Source organism: Larimichthys crocea, chromosome III (assembly GCF_000972845.2).
Source record: "Larimichthys crocea isolate SSNF chromosome III, L_crocea_2.0, whole genome shotgun sequence".
NCBI classification, from domain to species: domain Eukaryota; kingdom Metazoa; phylum Chordata; class Actinopteri; family Sciaenidae; genus Larimichthys; species Larimichthys crocea.
Window position 1 is genome coordinate 10,957,414 of NC_040013.1, and position 16,014 is coordinate 10,973,427.

General features: G+C 41.2%; 1 protein-coding gene across 7 annotated transcripts in view; it reads left to right on the top strand.

Moving 5' to 3' along the window:
- Positions 1–16,014, top strand: part of lyst (lysosomal trafficking regulator) — a 58,209-nt gene that overhangs the window by 25,836 nt on the left and 16,359 nt on the right. For 3 of the 7 annotated variants that reach the window (XM_027278194.1, XM_027278197.1, XM_010750233.3), the window contains exons 8-23: positions 2,361–3,309; positions 3,386–3,571; positions 5,638–5,794; positions 7,335–7,546; positions 7,670–7,736; positions 8,330–8,439; positions 9,197–9,813; positions 9,928–10,101; positions 10,189–10,349; positions 11,075–11,265; positions 11,929–12,174; positions 13,122–13,295; positions 14,121–14,270; positions 15,306–15,443; positions 15,527–15,725; positions 15,818–15,946. In XM_027278194.1, coding sequence (XP_027133995.1) covers positions 2,361–3,309; positions 3,386–3,571; positions 5,638–5,794; positions 7,335–7,546; positions 7,670–7,736; positions 8,330–8,439; positions 9,197–9,813; positions 9,928–10,101; positions 10,189–10,349; positions 11,075–11,265; positions 11,929–12,174; positions 13,122–13,295; positions 14,121–14,270; positions 15,306–15,443; positions 15,527–15,725; positions 15,818–15,946 — 3,860 coding nt within the window. The remainder of the gene's footprint in view (positions 1–2,360; positions 3,310–3,385; positions 3,572–5,637; positions 5,795–7,334; positions 7,547–7,669; positions 7,737–8,329; positions 8,440–9,196; positions 9,814–9,927; positions 10,102–10,188; positions 10,350–11,074; positions 11,266–11,928; positions 12,175–13,121; positions 13,296–14,120; positions 14,271–15,305; positions 15,444–15,526; positions 15,726–15,817; positions 15,947–16,014) is intronic. The other 4 variants (XM_019266279.2, XM_027278196.1, XM_027278198.1 and 1 more) reach the window with 4 other exon arrangements.

The following is a 16,014-nucleotide window of genomic DNA, read 5'->3' on the forward strand; positions in this document are numbered from 1 at the left end:
TTTGAGGCAGTCTGTCAGGTTTCCTGATTAAAATTCAGAGTATGTTGTTCTGCTCTCTGCAGATTTGACTGGCATTCAAAGTCTTTATGGCTCTGAAGGCATCTGAGCCATTTTAAAAGATACCTTAGAGACTATTTTAGATCTTTATCAAAGTAAAAGGCATCATAGCACAAGTCTTAAATTTAGATAAATCTCACTAACTTGTGTTCTACCTAAATTCATGATTTTATGAATTCATCATGGACCTTCAAAGCGTTTTTGTTTCACAGGCCAAGCTACTGATGCTCAGTGGATATATAAAATGTACATATATGAGGAACGTATTATATAATAAGTGGTACCCGGTATCCACTTTTGAATCCCTTTTTATTAATTATTTATTAGTTAATACTAATATTTGATAAATTCCATCATAGAGTATCAATAAAAGTGTGAGTAAGGCAAGTGCCAATACTTAACATGATAGCTTGTTACTATGTTATACTGTGAAACATTTTCTGTTATGAAAAGATATAACAATGTACTTACAGTATTATATAGTCTATAACAAGCAAACATTATTGTTATAACATGATAAGTTTATATATTGTAATAATGTAGTTGTAATGCGATATTGATCTGTTTTCATTATTCTGCATTGTTAAGTTTGATTCACATAGATGTGAATGCAGTAAGAACAAGGATAGGAGATATTGAGGTAAATATTAACTTGCACCCAAAGCATGTTGATAGAAAAAAAATCATTTTAATTTTAGGCTTCTTGGGAATTTTGGTAGTTAATGAAAAAGCTCAGACAGTAAGTGATGATAATGACAAGATTGTTTTGTATTAAAATGTATCTAAATGGGTCAATTATTGCTATAGAAAAGCATGGCAGCAAGTTGCTGCAAGATAACCCAAAAGACAAGTAAGCTTCTCAAAGCTTTACATCATCTTTATCATCTTGCACTGCTCCTTTTGATTTCTGCAGAACAGAACTCTATGTTTTTTAGATGAGAATATTAAATATTCAGGCTAATGGATAGTCATCCTGATGGACCTGCACACCACTAATGAAAAGAGGAAGTGTTCTGAAAAAACAGGATTAATCAACTCCACATTAATTTAGAGAAAAGCTGGAGGAAATGTTTGAATTAGAGAAAAAAAACTGCGTGTTTATATTCAATTTATTTATCTCTATTTTATGCTCTGAGCTCAAAGCTTCAAGTAAACATCGGTTTGAGTTTTTTAAAATAAACTGAGTATACAATCCCATGCTGAGATTAAAGTGTTTTAAAGTGTTTGTTTCTAGTCAGCGTATGATGGCAGCACAACTATTGAGAGTGTTGTTTTCTCTTGCCAAATCTAACCTAATTAACCCTGCATTGTAATAGTGTAATTTCTTATTTATCGCTGCTTCGATAGTGTTTGACCTGCTTGTAATCAAATTTAAACGTATAAAATGTCAGCTTTGTTTTGCTCACTAAATGTATGATTCACTTTTAGATAAATTTGATACAGTGTGACAGAATTCTGTCGTTTGTGTGGCTCAATAAAACAACCAGAAAAAAACATAACACAGCATTATAGCAGGTAGGACCTAAAGATATAGCAGGTGTGTTCATGTGCAGTGTTAGTGTCCTTCACAGTTAATTCAGCATGTTAATAGAAGTTGACTAATTTATTTAATGGTGTGGTTGTGCCCTGGGGGAATTTATATCTGCAGCCTGTTGGAAAGAAATGAAATAAGTGATGGAAGGAGTGTAACGGGGCCTGTGTGATGGCAGTGGCTTTTCCTCTGAGTGATTAGTTGTAGAGTTTTTAGATTGGACTGAGTGGTGCCCTTTATTTTAATTGCTGGGAGATGCAGTAGAGTTTAAATGTGTGTAGTTCACATCTACCCCCTCTGTCACCATATTAAACCTTTCCTTGGCCAAGTGACACATGGATAGTTACTATATTCTTGCTGTGGGTGCTGTGGGCATAGTGCATTAAAACGTTAAAAAGAATTATGAGTCTTGCTAATTGACTATATTTATATTGAGTGTGTTATAGTTCTCAGGTCTTTGAAATCCTTGAAAGTGATAATAAAGAGTGGGGTGGGGCTGTATCAAGACCTTGAAGTGCTTAAATTTATATATTTTCTTTTCTATGAATTCTTTTGACATTTTTCAGTTAGTGTGCATGACTGTAACATAGGACATTAAGAAGTGTTCACTCATTCAAGTCTCTCCCTCGTTTTAATTGTTGTCTGTGTGCTTCTGTAAAGGCTGCTGGTACTCAGTAATAACAGTAATAACTAGGTTTTGAGAAACTTAGGATGTGTGATCTCTTTGTCCATTATATTATCTTAACTTGGTTTCTAATATTTTCTGTTGCAGGGTGGTCAGAGACCTTTTCATCAGTTGTAATGGGCTCAATCAGGTGACCGAGCTAGTCTACCTGGACCAGACCCGTTCCTTGGCTTTGAAGGTGTTTGAGACTCTGATAATAGGTACTGGACAACAGCAGGCTGAAGGGGTGCTTCAGGAGCTAGAGAGTGCTGATGCTGAAGAAAGGGAGGCCGTCTTGGGCCTGGCTGAGGAACTAGGGTCCCGAGGGGCTGGAGAAGGCCCACAGAGCCTCAGCAAGTTCTATGAAGGTCTAAAGGAGGCATACCCACGCTACAAGAGCCGGAGTGGGCAGGGCCGTGGACCAGGGCGCAGCCGAGCAGAGACTCATCTCCATGTTATTAACCTCTTTCTATGCGTGGCCTTCCTCTGTGTCAGCAAAGAGGCTGATTCTGACAGGGACTCAGCCAATGACTCTGAGGACACTTCAGGTTACGACAGTACGGCCAGCGAACCTCTTGGGGGCCGACTGCCTTACCTGTCCCCAGACAGCGTGGCTCTACCCTCCAAAGAGCAGGTACGACGTGCTGCAGATGTTTGGTCTGTGTGTCGGTGGATCTACCTGGCCAGCCCCTTATTTCAGAGGCAGTTCTTCAGGCTAGGAGGGTTGGATGTCTGCCTGCGCCTCATGGCTATGGTTATTCAGAAACTGTCCTGTAAGACCAAGGATGGGAAAGCAAAGAAGAAGAGGGATGGTAAGGGCAAAGGCAGCCCTGAGTCCACTGCCTCGGCTACCTCCCTGGGACTGGAAGAGACAAGTCATGATTCAGCTGACAGTCTGAGCGCTGGTCCAGCTGAAGGAAAGACCAAAGATCCAGCAAAGAAACTGGAGGAAGAGTGGCAAATACAAAGTATTCGTCTCCTTGAGGCCTTGCTGGCTATTTGTCTGCACAGTGCTAACTCAGCCCTGCAGAGGACAGAGCCTGAGCTCTCTTATCAGGTAAGTAGTTTAATATCTGTTACCACATCAACCACAAAAAATAGTACTAAACTGTTTTGTCTCCTCTTGTGTATAGCTCCAGTCAGTGGAAGAGACCCTGTTTGAGGTGAGAGACCAACTCTCTCGCTCCGGGGTGGTGAACTCTGACCTCGCTGTTCCTCTGTTTGACTCTCTCCTGAGAGTGGCCTTGGCCGAGGTGTCGTCTGGTCCTGATCCCCCTGAGGAGAAGCCAGACAGGGTGAGTCCTGCCTTGGGAGAAACTGTGAGTGAAGTTACTGCACCTTTTTATATTCTCAGGTTTTTTGAGCTACTCGTGTATCAAGGGCCAAGTTCAGGTTATAGCCTGTCTGGCAGACACTTGATTCCTCTGCAGCTGCAGCACATGCTATCCATGCTCATCACAGTATAAAGCTGTAACATGTCATTCTACTAATCTTTATTTGTCCTGCTGGATAACCTCTATGCAATAAAAGAAAAAAGAATGTATTTCTTATTAAAACTAAATTGTTTTTGTTTGCACCTTCTGTGCAAAAACTCTCCTTATAGTAACAACTCCTTCGTCTTCTCTGCCTCTTACCCACTGTACACCACCACTAAATTAATGTTGCTATAATTCCATTTGCTGCTATTTGAAAGTTTTAAATCAACCTGGTGATATGAGTTTATGATGCTGACCAAAACTTTGTGACATACTTTTGTTATGTCCCATCTCTTCCCCCATATTTCTCCACTGTCAGCTCCATGACAGGGTCATAATGTGCTCAGAAATCCTTGCTCCATGTTTTGTACATTCTCTATCCTACCCTTTCATTAACAAAAAAAAAAGGTGGCAAATGATTCCTGAGTGTCTCAGGCAGGGGTGAGAATTAGAGTGAGTCATGAGAGATCACACGTTTTTAAACAAGCATGTGTGAAAACCGCATCTTCATCGTATTAACTTATCTTGAGTCCAATGAACCGCTGTCAAGGCAAAAAAAAATCATCAGGACTGTCAGCCATCATACGAATAATGGGTCTTTTCTTGATAAAATTCAATTCCAAAAATTTGAAAACCTTGAAGCAGACTGTGTTCATTCAACAAATTATTTCACTGAACGCAATGGCAAAAAATTAAGCGCAGCAGTGACAAGGAAAACCATTTTCCTGCAGTGTCATCAAGCATTGCGATGACAGTGTGTGGCCAACTCACACTATGTTGCTAAGCAGCTGTTATCTGCCTGATGTACAACAAAACAGACGTAAATAATGATAGCCCTTGTTTAGACCAGGCAGCGGGTGCAAACATGAGCAAGCATGACCTCATTTTGAAACCACACTGATGTTACTTTGTTTCAAAGATTTTTACATTTTAACGTAAGTTCTTTCAACATCTTCATAAACGTCAAAATGATAAATCACTTGTAATATTCACTTATAATGACCATTTCTCAAAAAATACAAGACAGATGATCAAAACATTTTTAAACTATTCTCATGACCGTATATGGTTATGACCAGACATGTAACTGCTACCATTTGTTTCCAGATTGTAAAAATATAATATATAATTTTTCTTCTGGCTGTCCTCACTAAAATGACGTCCCCCTTTGTGGTGAGTGCCTCCAGCCTCACAGCCTTGGATGTGTATTTTTCAAGTCTTAAAATGCCTGTCTGACTAAGCCTGTTCCAACACAGGAGGATTTAACTTTTATATAATAGATTTACCTATTTCCTCACAGCTTAGCTCTTTCTCAATGAGCCCAGCAGAGTGTGATGTTCACTTAACCATTACAAACCATTACAAGTATGCGCTGTGAAGCTCCTAGATTAGTCTTCCACAACAAAGTTTGTCCACTGAGGGACTATTCTTTAAAATATTCACTTCACCAACGACTGAATATCATAGCTGCCTAGTTATTATGCTGTATGGGGTAGATGTGTATTACACTAAGCCTCTACTTTGAACTAATAAACGGTTTATAGGACTGTTTACTCAAATGTGTGTGTGTGTGTGTGTGTGTTTGTGTGTGTGCCTACGTGCACATATGATGTCTGACTGTTCACATCAAGGAACTGGGCTGTGTGAGCGCAAGTCAGCTGATATTTGTCTTATGACCAAAATCTTGTATTTTTTTTCTCCTCATCACTTGAAAACATTTTGTTCGCAATTTATTCGCTGTATTAGTGGAAGGTTCGCTGCCTGTTATGCTTATTATATTTTAGCATATTTTGTCCAGAACTTTTTTTTAAAAACAGAACTGGGTAAGCTTTTACGAAACGAATCTTATCTTACCAGCCCTCCCTCTCTCTCTCTCTCTCTCTCTCTCTCTCTCTCTCTCTTTCCGTCAGAAGCTCCAGGTGTTGGCCGAGGGGGTGGCCCCGGCAGGCGATCTGTCTGAGGAGGTGGACGAGGTGCAGAGCTGTGGCGTCAAGCCCCCGGGGGAGGAGGAGGGCTACGACGCTGACAGTGAAAGCAATCCTGAGGACATGGCCAAGCAGGAAGAGGGTAGGTTTACACTTACTGCCACACTCTCTTACTCCCAGTTACTCCTCCTCAAGAATGAACAGCCACTGAACACACCTGCCTGCTCCAGATAATAGCAGCTAAGGGTGATTTCACATTATTTGCACTCTTTGCTAACTGTTAAGTCTTTAAGTATCCACTGCAGGTTCTTTTTACACCCTGGTGGTCTAAATTACTTTTACATCATGGACTTTATTTTATGTCCACAGACTAATTTTGATGGATTGAGAGGTTATGTATTGCTCTCAACCTCTAAACCTGGGAAAGCCTTGGGAAATCTTGCTTTTCCCAGTGTTGAGATGATTATTTAATGTACATGTTACTGAGCTACTGTGCATCGCTAAATTTCCTTACATTCACTGTATTAACGAATTTTAAGTTAAACAGCATCATCATCTTGTGGTTTTAAGTATTTTGCAATATAAAAATATCACATCCTCTTTTGGTTCGCTGTGGAGGATATTTGGCAACAACAAGTGGCTACTTTTTATTGCGTACACATGACACGACAGAAACTGGCCTGAGCGCTTTCCACATGACAGGCTCTTGTGTCAGCTCTGCCTCTTCACTCTGGTCTCGCAGGTTAACAACGTGACCTCTTTACACCCTTTTTACTTTTTCATCTCCTGAGAATAGAGTCATTGTTTTGTGTTTTACAACTGTAGGCAACTATGCTCTGTTGCCTCATGAGCTGGATCTTGTGACTTAAAGTGGATACTTTAACTTCCTGGGAAATTCTTGCATCCTGGAAATAGCCAATCTTTAATACTCACCTCATTTGTTACATAAATAAATGCATTAACCCTTAATCCCAATATAATGGCAATTTTGGGGCAATTCCACCTCTCATATCAGTTTATCTCCCCTTGATGCAAACATCCATTTTATGCTTCAGTCACAGAATAAACAAAAATCTACTATAAATTGTTTTTCTGTAGCTATACTATAGGTAGTAGTTGTGTTTTTTAAATAAATGTATTCCAGGGGTGTGTTACTTGATTGACAGGTGTCAAAGCCTATCATAGTCCCGCATCTACCATTTCTTCTCCAGAACCACAGCGAAAGATGATGAAATGAAGCACAAGCATTTATATTTACTGAAGGATACTGAGATGGCAGTTAGTATAAATTTATATTTACTGAAAGCAGCATGTATCTGCATGCGTGAATGTGAGACGGAGGCATACTGTGTAGCTGTTGGGAGACAGGGAGGGAGAGTGAGCTTCATTAATAAACGGAGGTCCCAGAAGCTGCGCAAGAGCCTGCTGAGCTGCTCTCCTGTAAATCATGAGGGGACTCCCATGCTGCTCTGAGGCTGAGCACAGGACTGGGGCTGATTCATTTTTATTAGCTGCCTCCAAGATAGGAAGTCGGCAGGGAATGTCTGTGGATCATGAAGCTGTTTAAGCAACACGTGCCATTGTGTGTTTTTATGTTAGCACATTTGGCGTGACGTTCATCAACTCTCCATTTCTTGTGGCTGCGATCTTGTGTGTGTGTGTGTGTGTGGTTGATCTCTTAGGAGTGAAGGTGGAGTCTGCCGTGCTGCATGAGTTTGCGGTGGTTGCGGAGGGGCCAGGGCGTGGTGTGCTGCTCTTCCCAGAGATCTGCACCATGGAGCTGCAGCTTCTTGCTACCGGCTCCCCAGACATGGAGGTTCTGAGTCATGTATTTCACAGCCTGCTGGGTGCAGTGCACGCCAACCACCGCAACGCTGCTTTGCTCTATGACCAGGTCAGAATGACCTCTTCTTCCTCTTTGTACTGCTCTCAGCCGTAGCAGTCTGTATTTGTCTTACCCTTCCTCTCAACTGTGCACTGGTGAATTATGACTGACCCCCTGCTCTGGTCTTCACAGGGAGGAGTCAAAACCATCCTGTCTGGCTTTCACAACATCCTCAGCCAAACAGACCCTTCCTTTACAGGTTTGTTATTTCTTCTGGCTTATTTTTGCCTCATTGCAGACTCTTAAGATATTATTCATGTGTGACATCTAGGGAAAAAAAAACTCTGTTTGCTGTATTCCTAAGATTTTTTTTCTGCTGCTGACATTTCGACTGGGTCCTCAGGGTTCAAACGTCATACTCAGTGTGAATAATTTTAGTCTTCCTTAGAAACATCTGTACCCAATGAATTGATTTCATGCGATGGAATTAATCTCCATTATCTGGCATTGTAACCGTCATGTGCAAAATCTAAGGAAACAATGTTGGGTTATTTTTCTTCTTCTGACCTTTTGACTGGTCTCCCGTGGCTTAAACGTCACATACAATATGGATGACATTAATAATTATCTGGGGACATTTGTGCACACTTATCATATTGTATAATTTAGAGTATTCTTTATCTGATTAGCTTGTCTGTGGCCTTTTTTGTTTGTCTTTTCCAGAGATATTATTTTTGCTGTGAGCAAAGCAGGCAGTGATGCTGTTTTGTGTTTTTGCTTGTGGTGTTCTGGTGCATGCCCAAGTGAATGAAATCTGTTTACGTAATGTGCTCTTCATTGGTCTACATTCAGATTGCCAGACTGTGCTAGTGGAGCTGCTGGTTGCCATGGTGAGCCAGCGAATCACAGCGGAGGAACTGGCTCTATTGATTCGCCTCTTCCTGGAGAAGACCCCACCTACTGTAAATAGCCCTATCAGTTACTCAACAATGCACTGTTAGCTTACGTTTAGGGTGTTGACACTGATAGCTTATGCTCACAGTGTCTACACATTCAATTTTTCAGCAGCAAGGAGAACTCATTTGTAAGACGTCTCTCTTGTCACGCTCTCTTCACACTTCAAACTCATCAACACATGATGCTCCCTGGGCGCACTTCGGTCTATATACAATTAACACCAATGTGTGCGGAACAGATGTGATGCTACAACTTATTACCACAGGTCTGTGTTTAATTGGAATCCGCCAGCAGACATCATTTATAACCTGTCTCCAAGAAATGGGTTCCCAAAAGGGAAATGAGGGTTTTTATTTTTAACCATGTGAACGTAATGACATGTGACCCGTGGTTTCTGTCTGTGAAAATGAGACATATCAGTGACTGCAGTTGCTCTTTTCGTACTGCTTCCCAGGTTTCTCTTTTTTTAGACTTGCTAGATTCCTCTTTATTTTTTATGGATTGTTTATTAAGACTCACAGGAATACCACAGGTGTAATGCTTAGATACTTCAGATTGTTTCACACTGTTACAGCAATTAAACAGCTCTGCAATATGTGAGTGCGATTTTTCCTCATTTTACTTAATTTAGGGATAAAAATAAAACTTAATTGAAAAATTGTGAACATGAATAGCATGTATCTGTCAAGTGTTTTTTTTTAATTGAATCTAAAATGGTGAAAACTGTCTTTCCCACCTCCCTTTTGTTTTGTTAACTGCCAGGAGGTTTTACTGAAAGGCATCCTACAAATCGTTGAAGCCAACATGAATATGGAACCTCTTCACTTCCTGACCTTTCCAATAATCCTCGGGGCTTCGACGCCAGGGGGGGTGTCTGCCGGCTCCAGACTGAACGGTGCTGCCGGAGGGAAAAGTGTTGGTTTGCTCTGGAAGGGCAAACTGTCTCCTGGGCGCAGAGACGGGGATACTGAGTACCGACCAAACCACCTTCGTTCTTCTCCATGGCACATGGCTCCTCTCCACTTGCCCCTGGTAGGGCAGAACTGCTGGCCCCACATGGCCAGCGGTTTTAGCGCCTCTATGTGGCTGAGGGTGACAGAGCAGGAGAAAAAGGACGGGGACAAAGAAGAGGGTGAGACGCAGATTCTTCACCAAGACACTTTTTTACCTGCAATCCATAAACATGACCTGGTTTTGAGATTTTCAAGTTATTGTCTTCCAGAAGAGAATAACCCTCCTGCAGCTGAGTCCCACCATGGGTCCTCTCAGGCTGGGACGAGATTAGTGGAGGAAGATCTCATTCATATTCTGTCCATGGGCTCCAAGGCACTGATGCTTCAAGTGTGGGCAGACTTCTCTACAGGCTCTCTCACATTCAGGTGAGCTCCAACTAAGACTACAGTCTCAAGGTTGTGTGTGAAGAATGGATTACTGTTTCTTCAGTAATCATAGTTTATGGACCTTGAAGTATTGCAATGTGTTGTTCCTCTCAGGATTTGTATAGACCCCAACGATGACATAAAAGCAGGGCTGCTGGCGCAGGCAGATTCTGGTGTGGAACTACTCAGACCGGGCCAATGGCAGCACCTTGGCCTCACTTACACCCAGCAGCCAGAGGGCAAAAAGAACATTCATGGCCGTGTGGTTGTCTGGGTGTGTGGCATCCGGTGAGGAACATATGTAATAGCAAAAAGTATGTGTTTTTGAATCTGGGGGATAAGTTAACATTAACCTTAAACTGCTTTCTGTTTCAGAAAATGTGAGGTTTCTTTGGACTACACTCTACCCAGGAAGTCCAGTTTATCATCTGACAGCAATAAAACCTTCTGCATGCTGGGCCACTGTACGCCGTCCTCTGGGGAGCTATCGAAGCAGGGCGGAGGCTGGAGCATGGGCACTGTGCTTCTTTTTAATGGTAGGACTCCTGTTGATTCCCGTCTTCTTTATCTGTCTGTGTCCATAAGCTCTTAGATACTTAATCCCTGTCAGTCACACATCATCTTACTCCTCATGCATATGTGCAGTCTGCTTTAATCCCTTATGTAATTGTATCTGTTCGGCCTCAGTGCTGCTCCCTGGTGGTACACTGATTACCAACGTCTCTCTTATAAGCTGTATATACGGCACACAAATGTACACTAAGGGTTTGTGGCTCACTTATATTTTAACAGCGTATCCAGTCTAGTGTCTGTAAAAGGCTGTTGCTGGCGTGCTGTGGATTCTCAGCATTCTCTCGGGAGGCTTACTGAATACTTCTCTTGTTGCCTTTAATTGGCTGTGAATGGCTTGCCTGTAGGCAAATCTCAACCTGTGAACCCAACTGATGTCTTTAGACAAGCTTTAGCCTCTGCTCCTCCTCACTGGAATTCATTTTAGGTAGCGGTGTCTTCTTGAAAAAGAAAGACTGTGAGTTTCATGAAAACAAGAAATAAAGCATCAAGGCTCCTCAAGGGTCTCACTTTGGATCACATTATTTGTTATTGCAGTTTTGGTTATTGGTGGAATAATCTAAATTATTTACACACGATGGATCCGTGTTGGATTTCTCACATTTCTGTTTCCAACTTCTAAATAGCAGAGATGTGCTGTGTTTGTCTTATTAGGGAAGTAATTGTGACTCACTTGGCCTCCATATTTCAGGATCTAGAATAGGATCTGAGGAGGCCCTCTACCTGTACACCAGCGGGCCTGACCTCGCTTCAATCATGCCCTGCAAATATGGCAAGCCCAGTGGGACATTCTCCAAGTTTGTCACTGAGGAAGGCCTGAAGTGCGAGCATGTACGAGAGCTTCTGATGAAGAACAAGGATGTGGACACAACGGCTTTGGTTGTAAGTCTTTGTTTACTTCAAGCTTTAACACAACATCCTTATTACAACACAAAACAATGCACTTGAGATATGGAAAAAGAAATGTACAATGTAAATTACCCATTTCTACATGTGAGTTGTGTCAAAACACAGATTGGCACTGCTGTTAAAACCCTGTCCTTATGCTTTGTAATTCAAGGGCTCTCTAAGCATAGCAAATCCCTCCTATGTCTCATTTATTGTTTCATTTCACGGTGTATGAGTAATATGCTGTTCCAATTAGCTGTCATTAATGATACTGCATGGTAGGAAGTAATTTTTCCCCAATGGAAAAAATCTATTACAGTTAAGCTGCAGCTATTTCAGTCAGTCTGAAAATAGTTTTTCTCCCATTAAATACTAATGGATTTGTTGATAATAGCTTTACTGGTTTAAAAAAAGAAAAAGAAAAGAAAAAAATCTAGTAAGACATGTACCATGAATGATTTCTTCTCCACAACTTTAAAATATCTGTTATACTATATCCAAGTCTAACCAGGTCTAAATCCACACTTGAAATCAGAGCCTCAAGCTAGCTAGGCTCTTTGCTTGGGTCTAATTGAACACCCTAATAACACCTAAATAACCAAAAGCTACAGGATGAAAGTTTTGCCTAATAATTGTGTGGGTTGTGTTTCTGTACAGGAGAGCTTGGCTGTAGTGTATGCTCCCAGCAGCCCTAGAGTCTACACCATTTATGAGCCTGTAATCAGACTGAAGGGTCAGGCCAAGACGGTGGTTACCCAGCGGCCGTTCAGCTCCAAGGAAGTGCAGAGTGTTTCCCTGGAGCAGAACCCTCTCAGAGCCCTGCTTCCAACTGAGACCCAAGGCCTGCAGAGCGTCCTGCACAAGATCGGAGGAACAGGAAATTTTGTCTTCCTCTTTGCGCAGGTAGAATGATCTATATTTACTGGAGCTCTAGATGAGTCAGAGGAGGTCATGATTCTCAATTTTCATGATATTTCTGGAATGCTGTGGATTTAGACAAATGTGCTGGAAAGAGTGGGGGAAAAAGTGACAGTTTGATTAAATAAACCAGAAAAATTCACCTCACAGCAATATAGAAAAATGTGTCTCATCACTTCACATATCGACTGCATTAGCTTCTGCTTGTCAGCGCTTCCTATAGTTCTTCTTTACTATTCTGTAAGACAACAAACAACACAGGCAAAGAAGGAAGTGATTCAGTTATTTAGTGAATTATAAACACTCATTAGCAGGATGTCAAAAAAAGGAAGTCTTACACCAGAACTAGTTTAGTACAAGATTAGTCAGTTTGGAGAAAAGTAATTTGCAGCAAGTTTGATGATCATTTAAGTTGTTTTTCAAGAAGAAATTATTCAAGCTTCTCAAATTTTCTGCTTTTCCTTGTCTTTGTATTTGGACTGTTGGTTGGAATCACTTTGGACTCTCATTTCTGATCTTTTATAGCCAAACAATTCATTAATCAAGATAATAATTGATTATATGCTCTCATACAAGTATTTATTGAGGTTCTCCACATGACCAGCACTGCAAGGAAGTTCATTACTAAGCCCAAATGATTAATGACAAAGCTGTATTATTTTTATATGTACTGTATATTTTAAAGCAATTGATTTCCTGTTGTTTTTACTGTATTTAACTTGGCCCTATTAATTGTGTATTGAGTTGTGAAAGTCACCTTATAGAAATTGTAGTTTAATGTCACTTTTAAAGGCAAATTAGGCTTGCATGTTTTTGTGAGAACACAATAACTGTAGCAGGAACAGTGTGAAATGATGTTTTAGAAAGGAAGTCCTGGATTGTTCAACAGATTTTTCTTTTCTGTCCCTTATCTCTGGGTCTGCGGCGTCCAGACGGTGGAGCTGAGTGACTGTGAGAAGACTCAAGCTCTGGCCCTGCGGGTGCTGCTGTCTTTGTTCAAGTTTAACCAACACCGCATCCATGAAATGGACTGTTACCATGGTTACTCTATGATCCATCAAGTCCTCATAAAGTCCAAATGCATCGTGGGATATCATATGCTGAAAGTGAGTCACACCTTGAATTCTTTGTTGTCTTCTGTACCCACAGCGTCTGCTGATCTGCGCAGTGAAACATTTTAGGTTTTTCTTACACCATGAACCCGATCCAGCCTGACACACTGGTGCCTCTCTGAGCCAGCCTTGGTGACCCTGCTGTTACTTGACCCTCTGGCAGTGTCTGTAATTGAGCTGCGTGATGGCTGTGCACTGAAATGGATTCTGTCTGACTTGATGAAACACTGAGCTCCTGCAGAGTCACACAGCACCTCTGATTGCCTTTGTTACTTTAGGCTTCCACATACAGTATTATACAGCATAGAACTGCACTGATTAGTGATATTAAACACAGCATCATTCCTGTATGAAAAGGAACGCACTGTGTTACACTGTTACACTTTTCTATTTATGCTGCAAAAGAAATCTCTGTTAAAAATCAGTAGGTTTAACTTTTTATTGGACTATAACTGAATTCACTTGTCAGACAGATGAATAATGTATCTGACGGTGTGTAATACCACAAGCGTCTATCTTACCTCAGTCAAGCGATCCAAAGCACTGCAAGATTTACAACCACTGCAGCGAAAGCTGGTCACAAATGATAGAGTCTGATCAATACAGACAGGGCGGCTCAGGGGATAAATGGCATTGGTTTTGACAGAATGATAAGCACCCCAAAAAAGTTCATGGAGAATTTATTGATGTCTGAAACTCTCACTCACTGTCAGGTTGATTCTGGAAAGATAGCGATTACCAATATGTTGAGGTGTGTGTCTGATGAGAGTCACCAACAGGCTGTATTTCTCATGTGGTATCCATATTCTGTCTCTCTAGACTTTACTGGATGGATGCTGCAGCAGACCCATCCTCATCCTGGGGGATGATGGGCAGTTCCGTTTGGACACTGAGTCCGTCGCTGTGGTGCAGGACATCAGGCTTCTCTCAGACATCCTGTTGGACTGGAAGATCTGGGCCAAAGCTGAGGTAAACGCATTCACAGGATCAACCGTGTTTCATTAGTGACAGGAGACATAACGCACATGACAAAGTGGACAAAATATAAAAACGTTTGTGAAGTAAAACTACACTGCAGATAAACCGATGCTCTAAATGATTGGCTGAATTTGTAGCTTCTCCCAAGGTCTGTTTATTTATAAACATCCATTCCTGATGAAGGTAAGAAAGCTCAAAACCTCATCACCTAATGATGAGCTGTGAATGAGTTCATACATCTCAGGAGCAACTCTCAGTGGTCACAAGTTCATTGATGTGAGTCTTTACACGACTCTCCAAAAATATGAAAGTAGTAAATTGGTTTGCAATCTTTTTTCACTTTCATTTTATGTCCTGACAAACTCAAAAGTTTGGGGAGAAAAACACAAACGGACTGCTTATTGTGCAGACTGCCTAAAGTGTTTGCACTGCAAATTTTACTTTTGAGTTCAGAGCTGCACACAGTGTTTAATGTTTTAAAAGATAAAATCAGAGAGGAAAAATATAATAAATCTAATATGTTTTGCTGCTTTACTTTGCTGAGAAGTAATGATACTCTCAGTCCCACCATTAGATAATTCAGAACTACTTAATGTGTCTGTCCATTATGATGGATGAATGCATGATATATAAATGATCATTTACTTTGAATTCTTACATAAAAATGTTTGATAGGCTTTATGTTTAATAAAAGACAAAGCATGTTTGTGAAGTTTTTTTGATGCAGAAAAAAAACAAATAAACATTTGAAAAGTCAGAGCTGTTCTTTGTTATTGTTGGGTTAACAATAGTTATGTCAGTATGTATGCTGTGGAATATTAAGTCATCCATCTTTATCTTACCCTCGGGTCTGCATTTACAGGTTATGAACTTTTTAAAATACAAAAATGTGAAAATATCAGTTATGTTATTGGTATCAGCTATGAGACGTAGATCACTTTTGATTGTTGTATCAGCTGAAAAAAAGTCCACATTTTGCTCATCCTACTCTCCAGTGTCATTCACTGTTTGTGTTGTTTCTGTCAGTTTGGAGTGTGGGAAACACTGCTGACTGCCTTAGAAGTCCTCATCAGGGTGCACCACCCTTATCAGGTCTTCAACATCCGCCAGTTTCTCAAGGCTGAAGTGGTGCATCGCTTCCTGCTCACCTGCCAGGTGTTACAGGTAGGTCACTGCCATAAAGCTTCTGAAACAATACCCTTTATCTTCTCAGAGACTGTCACTGACTTCATTGTGTTTCTCTTAAGGAGCATCGAGACGAGCATCTGACTGCCATCCCGCAGGAAGTCTGTCTCTCATTTGTCAAAATCATCCAGGAGGTGCTCGGGTCTCCTCCGGACATGGACCTGCTTAAACTGATCTACAACTTCTTGCTGGCTGTTCACCCACCTACCAACACCTACGTCTGCCACACTCCATCCAGCTTCTACTTCTCACTACACATAGGTGAGGATGCAGCGTAGTTAAAAGCAACATCTCTGTATCAGAGTGCCCTTAATTTAATGCACTGAGTTCTTTTGATGTCTTTTCTTTGTCAGATGGTAAGCTGTACCAAGAGAAGGTGCAGTCCATTATGTACCTGAGACACTCCAACAGTGGAGGAAAGTCTGCCAGCAGCTCTGTGGTGTCACTCTCACCGACCGTCTTCACTGATGCTCCCCATGAAGGTACAGCTGCTTAAAAAAGATTTAGGCTGCAGCTCTTAACAGTAGTTCTTACAGAGCTTGTCTTTATT